The following is a 13,094-nucleotide window of genomic DNA, read 5'->3' on the forward strand; positions in this document are numbered from 1 at the left end:
GATTTGGAGTTTTTATAGCCCTCAATTTTAGGGAAGGAAATAGCAAAAATTTAAAAGATTTTTTAAAACTTAAGTCAAAATTTGCAGGAAGTATTCAGAGAATTCCCATATAGCCTTTCTTCAGCTTCCCCACCTGTTAACATTTTGGCACATTTGTTTTCTAAAAGATTCCATTTATTCATTGACAGAGAAAGCAGAAACGGGGAGTGGCAGGTAGAGGGTGAGGCAGAAGCAGACTCCCCAGTGAGCAGGGAGACCGATTTGGGGCTAGATTTCAGGACCTCCAGATTATGCCCAAGCTGGGGCAGATGCTTGTTAAGTCAGTTAGACTGAGCCACCCAGGCACCCTAGGTGCGAGATACAGTAATAAATGTTTATTAAAACAAGTGGGTGAAAGTTTGATGGGAAACAGGACGGTTAGTCTCAAAACAGGCCCACAAAATACTTCTTGTTAACTTTATCCCAGAAAAACCTAGTAGACACTATCCTAATGAAGTAATAAAAATTAACATCAAGGGGCACCTGCATGGTTCAGTGGGTTAAAGTCTCTACCTTCAACTCAGGTCATGATCTCAGGGTCCTGGGATTGAGCCTGAATTGGGCTTTCTGCTCACTGGGGAGCCTGCTTCCTCCTCCCTTTTTCTCTGCCTGCCTCTCTGCCTACTTGTGATCTCTGTCAAATAAATAAATAAATAAAATCTTTTAAAAAATTAACATCAATAGCAATAGGACAAATTAACATTATTTGCCTCCTGTAAGAGGCACACTCCACCAATTCATTGTATTCATACCAAAAATACATAGCTGGAATCTGATTATGACAAAACATTAGGCAAATACATGTTGAGTAACATTCTACAAAGTAATTGACCTGTATTCTTAGAAAATGTCAGAGTCAGTGAAGGTAAGGAAAGACTGAGGAACTGTTTTAGAATGAAGAAACCTAATGATAAATGACAGCAAAATGCAACAGTTAAGCCTGGGTTGGATCCTAGATCTATAACAAGCATTGTTTAGAAAACTGGAAAAATTGAATGGAATATGTGAATTAGACAATAGAACTATGTCATTATTATTTTCCTGATTTTTGTGAACAGATTCTGGTTAAGTATGAGAATGACCTTGTTTTTAGGAAATATACACTGAAGAATTGAGGAGCAGAGGGGAGTATTGTGTGTATGCCACTTAATATTACATGTTAAGAGTCTTGATTCCATATGTGGAAAGTATTTAGAATCCAAGATTTGGGCACTGTATATGCTCATTGCTATTGGCATGCACTTGTATCTAGGCCTTTTCACAAAACAGCTAGGTAACATATATATATTTGCATATATTTGGGCATATATAAGCACCAAGATATATTGCTTTATCTATTAAAAAACATGAGCTCTTATCAATGTTTTTAATTTATTAGGTCCACCACTACAGGATTTTTTCTAGCCTTTGCCTTTCAATATTTGTAATTCTGTTTTCTGACATTGAGAAATCTGGATGTCTGTTAGCCACAGTATATTTGCTTATTTGCTTAATCCCCTGTTTGTAATCAGTCTCCCAGTCATGTAACTCTCTTGTCAGTTTGTCTGGCCACACATAGTTAATTCTGTCCTCAGCAGGCATACTGGTAACATGCTGAGTTTAAGTATGACTAATGAGGGGCACCTGGGTGGCTCAGTTGGTTAAGTGTCTGCCTTTGGCTCTGGTCATGATCCCAGGGTCCTGGAATTGAGTCCAACATTGGGCTCTCTGCTCAGCGGGGAGCCTGCTTTTCCCTCTCCCTCTGTCTGCTGCTCCCCCTGCTTGTGTGCTCCTGCATGCTCTCGCTCTCTCTCTGCCAAATAAATAAATAAAATCTTTCCCCCCCCAAAAAAATGACCAATGAGTTTTCCAGTCTTTCATTCCCCTCCCTCAAAACCAGATCCCCCATTTAGAAGAGGAAAGAAGCACAGTCATTTTTTGATGTACTTATAGCAAAGTATATTTGCTTTGTTCTATTTTCATTAGTAATGGTTATTACATCATAATATGTATATGATTTTGAAAAATCTAAACATAAAGAAAGAGAATATGAATGTTACTCTTCATTGCTTTCTGCCATTACTTTAGTTCAAGCATTTGAACAGATGTATAAATTCACCATTTACCCTGTGCAGTTTAAGTTTTCATTATTGATTATTTGGGGTTTTGCAAAAGAATGTAAGATTCTGTGTTTTCTTTGGGCTTCCTGCCACATTTCTGGTAGTTGTTTATTTTTACCTTGGCTTTATTCAGTGTTATGCTTTTCATAGCTTAGTAAACAATCATAGTACAATTATACAGCTAAACCTCTATTCTCCCCTCTTCGTTTACTCTTAGGTCTTTAGGATATTTACTTACAGTAGGTCTGTAGAGTCTAATTTTGATTCACAAAATTATAATAGGTTTGTTGGCTTTTTGCCATATTTAACTTAATAGTGGTCTGTTTCTCTGACATGAACAGTTTAGGCTCTGTGTTGTTTGCAGTAACAGGTTTCGAGATGTGTAAGTGTAGGAGTTTGATTTTCAAATTCCGATGACTTGTGATGGTAACTTTTCAGAGAAACCCAGTCAAGCCTGTAAAATAAAGCATACTCTTTCTACGTTGAGGATCTGAATATAAAACCACTGTAATCATAGCCTTTGTGCGTGTGTGTATGTATGTTTAAAATAAGATTTTTAAAAAAATTTTTTATATTTAAAAAAGATTTTATTTATTTATTTAACAGAGACCACAAGTAGGCAGAGAGAGAGAGGAAGGGAAGCAGGCTCCCTGCTAAGCCAAGAACCCGATGCGGGACTCGATCCCAGGACCCTGGGATCATGACCTGAGCTGAAGGCAGAGGCTTTAACCCACTGAGCCACCCAGGCACCCAAGATTATATATATATATATATTTTAAAGATTTTATTTATTTATTTGACAGAGAGAAATCACAAGTAGGCAGAGAGGCAGGCAGAGAGAGAGAGAGGAGGAAGCAGTCTCCCTGCCGAGCAGAGAGCCCGATGCGGGACTCGATCCCAGGACCCTGAGATCATGACCTGATCCGAAGGCAGAGGCTTAACCCACTGAGCCACCCAGGTACCCCCCAAGATTATATTTTTTAAAGAGCAGTTTTAGGATCACAACAAATATGGGAGGAAAGTACAGAGATTTCCCATATATTCCTGTCCCTTCACATGCACATCCCTTTCCCATTATTAGCATCACTCACCACAGCAGTACATTTGTTACCAAAAAGAAACCTACACTGACACATCATAATCACCTAAAGTCCTTAGTTTACCTTGGGTTTCATTCTTGGTGTTGTGTGCTTTGTGGGATTAGACAAATGTATAATGATACATATTTACCATTATCATATCATACAGAGTATTTTTACTATCCTGCATATCCTCTGTCCTCTGCCTGTTCATTCTCACACCCTACCCTGGCAACCACTGATGTTTTTATTTTCTTCATAATTTGACCTAAATTTTGTATAATTTAGAATCATACCAAAAAAAAAAGAATCATACAGTTTGTAGTCTTTTCAAACTGGCTTCTTTCCCTTAGCAGGAATTAAGGTTCCTCCATGTCTTTGTGGCATGAAAGCTCATTTCCTCTTAATGATAAATAATATTCCATTCTGTGTATTACAGTTTATCCATTTACCCCACTGAACGACATCTTGGTTGCTTCCAAGTTTTGACAGTTTTGAATAAAGCTGCTCTGAACATATGTGTGCAGGTTTTTTGTGGGCATAAGTTTTCAACTCCTTTTGGTAAATACCAAGGAGCGTGATTACTGGATTGTATGGTAAGAGTATGTTTAGTTTGTAAGAAACTGTGAAACTGTCTTCCTCTGCATTATTGTAGTATTTTACATTCCTGCCACCAGTGAATAAGAGTTGTTCCACATCCTTGACAGCATTCCATGTTGTCCGTGTTCTGAATTTGGGCCATTCTAATAGGTGTGTAGTTTTACCTCACTTTTGTTTTAATTTGCATTTCCCTGATGACATAGGATTTTAAGCATCTTTTCATATGTTTCTTTGCTGTGCCTGTATCTTATCTGGTGAGGTATTTGTTCAGGTCTTTGACTCGTATTTTAGTTTGATGGTTTATTTTCTAATAGTTAAGTTTTTAAAGTTCTTTGTTTATTTTGGATAACAGCCCTTTATCAGATAAGTCTTTACAGATATTTTCCCCCAGTCTGTAGCTTGTCTTTTCATTCTCTTGACAGTGTCTTTCACAGAGCAATTAATTTTAAATTTCATGAAGTAGTTAGTTTATCAGTTTTTTTATTGATAGGTCGTGCATTTGGTGTTAACATGTAAAATGTCATTGCCAAAGCCCAGGTCATCTAGGTTTTCTCCTGTGTTATTTTCTGGGAGTTTAATAGTTTGGTATTTCACATTTATTTCTACTAATTTGGGTAGTATCAGTCCTTCACCTTTTTCTTCTTCAGTATTGTGTTGGCTTTTCTGGGTCTTTTGCCATTCCATATAACTTTAGAGTCAGTTTGTCAATATCTATAAAATTTTGATGGGGTTTGCATTGAATCTCTTGATTACATTAGAAGAGCTAATTTTGGACATATATACAATCTTCCTATTCATGAACATGGAATATCTATTTAGTTACTTGATTTCTTTCATCAGAGATCTATAATTTTCATTATATATGGATTTTGTACATATTTTGTTTAAGTTTTCATATTTTGGGGTGCTAATGTGATATTAGATTTTTAATTTCAAAAACCACTTGTTTATTGCTGATATATGGAAAAGCAGTTTACTTTTGTTTACTAAATTGTGTCCTACAGTCTTGCTTTAATTATTCATTGGTTCCAATAATATTTTTGTTGGTTCTTTCAGATTTTCTACATAGACATCTATGTAGATAATCATAACCCCCATTCTTTTGTACATATGTGTTATTTTGAATCTCATTACTTTAGAAAATTAGCATTTTAACTATTAACTATTTTAATGCTTATATGAAATTCCATTTAGAAACATCAAGTACAAAATTATAAATAATAGAATATACGATTTTACAGAATCTTGCCTGGTTATTCTGGAGAGGTTTTTTTGTTTTTTTTAAAGATTTTATTTATTTTAAAGAGAGCATGCACACATAAGCAGTTGGGTGGGGGAGAGGGAGAAGGAAAGAGAACCTAAAGCAGACTTCCCACAGAATAGGGAGCCCAGCACAAGGCTTAATCTCTGACCCTGATGTCATGACCTGAGCTGAAAACCAGGAGTCCAGCCTTCAACTGACTGAGCCACCCAGGTGTCCCTGTTTTGTTTTTGTTTTTAATGTATTTTGGCCTAAATAGTATAGTTCTACTTTAAGTGTGGGGAAATGAATCTCTTTCTTTTAATGTTGCTACAATTCAGAGTGTATATCCAAAAAATAGATTGGGCCATCTTCATTATTTTGGTATACTCTTGTACAAATTGGGGAAGAAAATGGGATAATATTTGTTTCATGTTTAGTTTTAGCCAGGATTCAGTTCTTTTTTTTTTTTTTTAAGATTTTATTTATTTATTTATTTATTTATTTGACAGACAGAGCTCACAAGCAGGCGGGGTGGGGGGTGGGAGGGTGGTAAACAGGCTCCCTGAGGAGCAGAGAGCCTGATGTGGGGCTTGATCCCGCATCACTACCGGAGGCCAAGGCAGAGGCTTTTAACTCATGGAGCCACCCAGGTGTCCCAAGGATTCAGTTCTTAATCTAAATCTAAATGGTTTTAATGCCTCTGAACCAACAAGACACTTATGCTTTTTTTTTTTTTTTTTTAACTTTGTATGTTCGGGGATGTCTGGGTGGCTCAGTCCGTCTTTGAGTCAGTCATGAACCCAGGGTCCTTCCAGGATCATGCTCCTTGCTCAGTGGGAGTCTGCTTCTCCCTCTGGCTCTCACTCTCCTTGCTTCTGCTCTTTTTTTCTCTCTCTGACAAATAAATAAATAAACTCTTAAAAAAAGAAAAAACCTAGTATGTCTGTTTTGTCTTTGTTGATTTGTTTATAGCAATTGAAAATTAAAATGGAAGGATAGAAAGAAACAATTTAAATAATAAAGGACTTTTTAATCCAAATTGCAATTCTGCCACCTAGCGTTTGCATGGATTTTTAAAGAAACAGGAAGGGGAAACCCCCTTTTTAGAACTCTTGGAGAATACTTTATTTCATCCTTAGCTTACAAATTTAATATGCTACCAACTTATGAAAAGGGCATCCATCTTTATTAATTTTTTTAAGGGATCAGATCTTTAGTATCTTATTTTAAAGCTTATAAATTATTTATAAATTCCTTATAATATAATTTTGCTAAGTGTTTGCCAGTGATGTTCATGGAATTAAATTATGTAATAAATGAGAAATTTTACTTTCTTAGAGTCGAGGTGGAAAAAAGTTTCTTGCTGTACTAAAAGAAATCTTGGACAGGGATCCCTTGTCTCAATTGTGTGAGAATGAAATGGATCTTATTTGGACTCTGCGGCAAGATTGCAGAGAGAATTTCCCACAGTCACTGCCAAAATTACTGCTGTCAATCAAGTGGAATAAACTTGAGGATGTTGCTCAGGTAACAGAACATAATTTTTGTAATTCTTTTTGGGGACATATATGGTTAATCTCATGTAAATTGTCCTTTCTTATACAGGGATATCTCCATACGTTGGATAACTTTCTATAATAAGAGAAGTTTTCAGATTTTAAACTCTTACATATACTCCAAATGACAGACTAGAAAGTTCAAGATTTTAAATTCCCAGATTCTAGATAGGTTTCCTGTATCTTCCACTAAGAACAATTAAAACATTGCTTTTGGTGTAATCATCTATAATTACTGCCTGCATATAGTAAGTTCTGGATTATTTCTAACAGATTCATCAGTGAGCCCCAAAGTTTTAATCTTAAAATGACTTTAATCTTTGCATTGACTATTCTAAAATGAATATGTATTGTTTGAAAATTACTTCTATTTCTAGAAGCTAATACTTTAGAGCGTAAACCTTTTAGATCAGTTTTTAACATTCATTTTGGGTGGGCAGTATTTTTTTTTTAAGATTTTATTTATTTATTTGACAGAAATCACAAGTAGGCAGTATCACAAGTATCTCTGCTCCACAGGGAACCTGCTTCCCCCTCTCTCTCTGCCTGCCTCGCTGCCTACTTGTGATCTCTGTCTGTCAAACAAGTAAATTTAAAAAAAAAAAAAATGTCAGGGGCGCCTCGGTGGTTCAGTGGGTTAAGCGGCTGCCTTTGGCTCAGGTCATGATCTCAGGGTCCTGGGATGAGCCCCGCATCGGACTCTGCTCAGCAGGGAGCCTACCCCCACCTCACCCCCCGCCTGCCTCTCTGCCTACTTGTGCTCTCTCTCTCTCTGTAAAATAAATAAATAAAAAATCTTAAGAAAAAAAAAAAAGAATTAGAAGAAATTTCTTGCTGTACTCTTAAAAGATACTGAGAGAGAGGTTTCTTGTTTCATCTGTCAGAAAACAGAACGAAGGGCGTCTGCGTGGTTCATTTTGTTCACCACTGACTCTTGGTTCTGGCTCAGGTCATGATCTCATGGGCTGTGAAATCCACCAGGGCTTCAGCCTCCATGCTAAGTAAGGAGTGGGCTTGAGGAACCTCTCCCTCTGCTCCTCCCCCCACTAGCATGCCTGTGTGTTCTTTCTCAAATCTTTAAAAAAAAAAAAAAAAAAGAGCTAGTTTTTGCTTAATATTTCTTTCCTTTTTTTAAAAAAAAATATTGATTTATTTATTTTGAAGAGAGAGAGAGCATGCAAGTAGGGGAGGGACAAGGAAGAGGGGAGAGAGAATACTAAGGGCAAAAAATCCCGATGCTGGGCTGGATCCCAGGACCCTGCAATCATATGACCTGGGTTAAAATCAAGAGCCAGTGCTTAACCTCTTGAGCCACCCAGGTACCACTACTATTTATTTATATGAGCATAGGGATATAAATTTTTACATTTTGGAATTTGGCACACTTATCTCATTTCCAAGAGGTAACCTAAAGCGTTGTTTTGAGATAAAACTAACATCTTCAATTTAGGATTAGCCAATCCTAATCCCTATTTTTAGTAGTCTAGAGAAAAAAAAGTTGTTGGAATAAAAAGTGTATGGATACAAAAGAATGAATAAACTGTATTTTTAGTAAATTGACTACTTTAAGAAGTGGAGAGCCAGAAGTCTGGTGTAAAGTTTGTATTCTGATCCTAGGGGATAAGCCATGGGTGAAAATTCTATAGAAGCCTTTCTCCACCACCCCCACCCCAAGAGAAAAAAAAAAGAGTAGTCCTCCATTAAGCCACAGGAAAATAATAATGTAGAAGTGTTTCAATAGGCTTTGCAGAAGGCAGGTAGTTAATTAGCACTGTTTTCATTATTTATATCATTGAATCAGATTTCTCTTCCCTATTCACTTCCTTAGCTTTACGCAAACTGAAGTAGTAAGTTTTGATATTTTATTTCGTTTTACATTTATATAAATTAATTCTTTAATAATTGTAAATAAATTTACCAAAGGCAACTTCCTTCCAATAGTAGAGCTGTTTTTAACTCACAGCATAGTTTAACCTTTAAACTATTGTTTCAGACCTTGGATATGGTCCCCCTATTTCCCCTATCCATAATGGGGATTTCTGTTCCCTTAGGACCTTGGGCAAAGTGGGGAGGGAATCCCATCAGTGATGAAAAGTGGTATGAGGTAGGTGTTTCTTACCTTTAAGCCCATATTTGTCAAAATTTTTTACACTTGTTAGGAGCACTTCCCCCCCCTTTAAAGATTTTGTTTATTTATTTGAGAGAGAAAGAGTGCTTACGTGTGAGTGGCGGGGAGGGGTAGGGAGAAGCAAGGAGAGGGAGAAGCAGACTCTCCATTGAGCAGGGAGCCAATAAGCAGGGGTTGGCTTACAGAACCCTGGAATCATGACCTGAGCCACAGGCAGATGCTTAACCAACTGGGCCACCTAGTCGCCTCTGTTAGGAGCCTGTTTAGACATTTTTTCCCCTAATAGCCCCATCCCCATGATATATTTTTTTTTTCCCCATGATATTTTGATCCATGGGTAAGTATTTGTCTTTTTATGTACAATATGTATATATGTGCTTATGTGCTGTATACATAAAAAGAGCAAGTATAAAGCTTATTCCTTTTATTTACACAAGTTTAAGAATAATTAAACAAAAATTTAAGAAAAAGTTAAACTAATATTTTACTGTATTTGAATTATTTATATAATTATGTAAATTGTAATATCAAATTCATAACTGTGTTAGTAGTTAGTAATAATAGCAATATAATCAAATTGTTAAAAGTTATTCAAAGGTTATTTTTTCTGCAAATGTGAAATTAATAGAAAAATCAATTTTTAAAAAGTATCTTTAGTGAGGTAAAATTTGCTTGATATGAGAAAATAAACAGCTTCTAGATATTCATTCAAGTATTATTGACCTATTTTGGCACCTGACCTAATTAATGAGAGAGCCTGAATAATTAGTAGAATTAAAATAATAAAATAAGAATGATTTTTATTTAGTTCTCAAAGCCCAAGTCTCATAAAAACTTAAATGACAAACGACAAGGTAGCTAGACAGCAGATATTCTTAGGCCACTTTTTGCAGTATGACTGTGAGGTTGGCAGTCTGTTGAGAGAAGTCCTCCAGTTACTGCCATCTCTTTTCCATATTTTTGTAACCCTATTCTTGCACACATTTTGTGTGTCTTCTTTGGATTCCAGGTGCTACTTACATGCTACTCATGTGATACCAAATATCACATAGATATGATGTGATAATATAGAATATGGTTTTGTCAGATAGAGTTGAACTTTGGAGGGCCACAAATCATAGTTATCAAAATTTTTTTTCTCTCTCTTCCATAATCACTCCTCTTCTCATTTAACCATCCCTAATAAGAGTACATGCTATAAATATAATTAACCTTGAGGAGGAGGATGAGTCTCACAGTGCTCTGATGGGAGACAGATAAGAGTTCTTTCTAGGTTGGGCTCTCTGGAAGTAGGGTTTCCAAAGATGAAGACATTTCTGCCCAAATCCACCCTCCTCTGCAGTCCCCACTCATCCCTGTGGAGGGATTCCTTTTTATTCTGTCTAGATCATTTCTAAGTGGCATCTGTAAATAGGGGACTGGCTGTTTTTACCTTGTTTATAGAAAATAAACTATTTATTTTTAGTCACTTACTATGATTTAAAGGGTGTAAACTTGTTATGGTCAATAAAAAAAATCTGTTAAGTGATAGATATTCTGTTTTCTTTTTCTTTCTTTCTTTCTTTTTTTTTTTTTTTAAAGATTATTTATTTATTAATTTATTTGACAGACAAGAGATCACAAGCAGGCTCCCTGCTGAGCAGAGAGCCAGACTTGGGGCTCCATCCCAGGACTCTGGGATCATGACCTGAGCTGAAGGCAGAGGCTTTAACCCACTGCGCCACCCAGGTGCCCCAGTGATAGATATTCTTAAAAGTATTAAGAACTGGAAATAAGCTCCCTCAAAATAATTTTATGTTGAGTTATTAATGAACTTTTTATATGTAAATTGCCTGTCATTAGCTTGAGTGTGTACTTATATTTGTACTTTGAATTTTACCTTTAAGTATTTCTTGATCTTTTTTCTCTCTTTTTTCCTTTGAAAAGTTATTTAATAGTTAATGATTATATTCAGTGTATCATTCTATTCCCAGGTAAGTACTTCATTGCTTATTTATAGAATATTTCAACAAAGATAGTCTTTACTAATCCACGTTAATAGGAGTGGAGTTTTGAGGCCTCAGTAATTGCAAGTATGCTTTTCCTTTCTTTTGACCAATCTCTGCTCCTGTGTGTCAAGGAGAAGTAGATTACTTTTCTCCCTTATAATTTCTGAACCAGTTTTAATTTTTCAACAGCTTCAGGCACTACTTCAGATTTGGCCTAAACTGCCCCCCCGGGAGGCGTTAGAGCTTCTAGATTTCAACTATCCAGATCAGTACGTGAGAGAATATGCTGTGGGCTGCCTGCGACAGATGAGGTATTCTCCAGGTGGCTTTCTTGGGGGAGAGGATATATAATAACTTGGGGGGTAGATAGAGAAGGTGATGTCTGCTTGAATGTGTCATAAGAAAGGAAAGAGCTCGGAATTATTCAGATTTTAAAGTGTTTTTTCTCTCTCCCTTTTGATCTCCATCTCTCCCTCTTCTTTCATATTTATTCTATTATAAAACAAAAAGCAAAAAAACACTGGGTTAGGAGGTACCCAAGATCACCCTTGGTTTCTACAGTTCATTACAATTCACAAGATTCCACATATATTCATACTTTGGCTGTGATTTATTACAGCAAAAGGAGGCAGTGTAGAATTGGCAAAAGAAAAGGATTCATAGAGCAAAGTCTAGAGGAAACCATGTAGGAGCTTCTAAGAATTCTTTACTAGTGGAATCACAGTGAATATACTTAATTCCCCCAACAATGAGTTGTGACAACATGTCTGAAATAATTATCCACTGGGGAAGCGTCTTAGAGATGTGGCAGTCAGAATTTTTATTGGGGGCTAGTCACAGAAGCCCCCTTTGCCTAACACAAAAGCAAAATTCTAGACTCCCCAAAAAATGAGTATTGAGCATAAACCATACACTTTGTAAGAATAGTTTATGCACACAAAGCCACTCTTACCTGTTAGGTGGTGGGAAGCCTTCTGAAATCTGTTTCCAAATGCCAGCCAAAAGGACCAGAGTGTTAACAGGCTTTTTTTTTTTTTTTTTTTTTTTTAAGAGGATAAAGTTCAGGCCTGCTGTTATGTTAACTCTTTGCTGTCCACCACTCAGAATTAAGAAATGTTAGTATTTTGTCATTTTTTAAAAATACTTCTAAGCAAATAACATTATAGTTAAAAGTGAAATCCTCGTAGTTACTTTACCTAGTGCTAATTACTTTTACTTCCCCAAAACAGCCATTATCATGAATTTGTCATGTATCCTTCTGTACCACATTTTTTTGTTTATACTACATTTTTATAACTATAAAAATATAGAGTAACATTGTGCATTTAAAAAAAAAATTTTTTTTTTAAAGATTTTGTTTGTTTATTTGACAGAGATTACAAGTAGGCCAAGAGAGATGGGGAAGCAGGCTCCCTGCCGAGCAGAGAGCTCGATACAGTGCTTGATCCTAGGACCTTGGGATCATGACCTGAGCTGACGGCAGAGGTTTTAACCCACTGAGCCACCCAGGCGCCCCAACATTATTACACCAATATGTCTTACTATATATTTTATTTTAAATCTTGCTTTTTAAAAACCCACCGTAGGTTTTTGAGGTCATTCTCTCCCATTGCATATAGAAAATAGTTTGTTTCTTTGACTACTGTGAAATATTCTGTTGTAGAGATATATCTTATTTACTCCATTTCCTTATTGAGGAACATTTTTGTTTTCTCCAAATAAACAGTATTATAAGCAGTGCTGCAGTGAACATGCTTATACAGTTCCCTTTGGCCAGTATATGTGTGAAAATCTGTGAGCTTTATTTGAAGAAATGTCGTTACTGAAACAGTCTCAGACACTGGGCATTTTCAGGTTTATTCATTGCCATTCTCAAAAATGAAGATTATACTATATGTTTATTTGAAAAAGATAAGTTCTCAGAAAATTATGGATACTGTTATCCTTTTTCTTCTTTTTAAAAGTCATTACAAAAGAAATTACACAAACTCTTCCATAGTTGCTGTTTTAGGGGAGTAAAGTTCAAAGTATGAGGAAAAAAGGAGCCTCCTTCTGTTTCAGTACTTCCTTTCTGTCTTTTACATCACTTGCAGGTTTTATAAAGGGCAAAGATTTTACAGTAAACTTAAGATTGTTGAGTAGTTTTAAAAAATGAGGCTCCCAGTTGCTTCTTAGTTTCCCTATGTTTGGAGACCTGAGGGGAAGCGGCTACTTGGCCTGCTTTGGGCTGAGCCAAGTGGTTGTTTGTTTGTTTGTTTGTTTTTAAGATTTTATTTATTTATTTGACAGAGAGAGATCACAAGTAGACAGAAAGGCAGGCAGAGAGAGAGAGGGAAGCAGGCTCCCTGCTGAGCAGAGAGCA

The 13,094-nt window shown here is 36.2% G+C and overlaps 1 protein-coding gene across 4 annotated transcripts in view; it reads left to right on the forward strand.

The window, feature by feature from the left end:
- The window catches only part of PIK3CB (phosphatidylinositol-4,5-bisphosphate 3-kinase catalytic subunit beta), a 207,424-nt gene that overhangs the window by 144,204 nt on the left and 50,126 nt on the right, over positions 1–13,094 (forward strand). For all 4 annotated transcript variants that reach the window (XM_004762402.3, XM_004762405.3, XM_004762404.3 and 1 more), the window contains 2 exons: positions 6,399–6,587; positions 10,922–11,043. In XM_004762402.3, the coding sequence (XP_004762459.1) occupies positions 6,399–6,587; positions 10,922–11,043 (311 nt within the window). The remainder of the gene's footprint in view (positions 1–6,398; positions 6,588–10,921; positions 11,044–13,094) is intronic.

Source organism: Mustela putorius, unplaced genomic scaffold, assembly GCF_011764305.1.
Source record: "Mustela putorius furo isolate JIRA1106 unplaced genomic scaffold, ASM1176430v1.1 tig00003834_pilon_pilon_pilon, whole genome shotgun sequence".
Taxonomy (NCBI): Eukaryota; Metazoa; Chordata; class Mammalia; order Carnivora; family Mustelidae; genus Mustela; species Mustela putorius.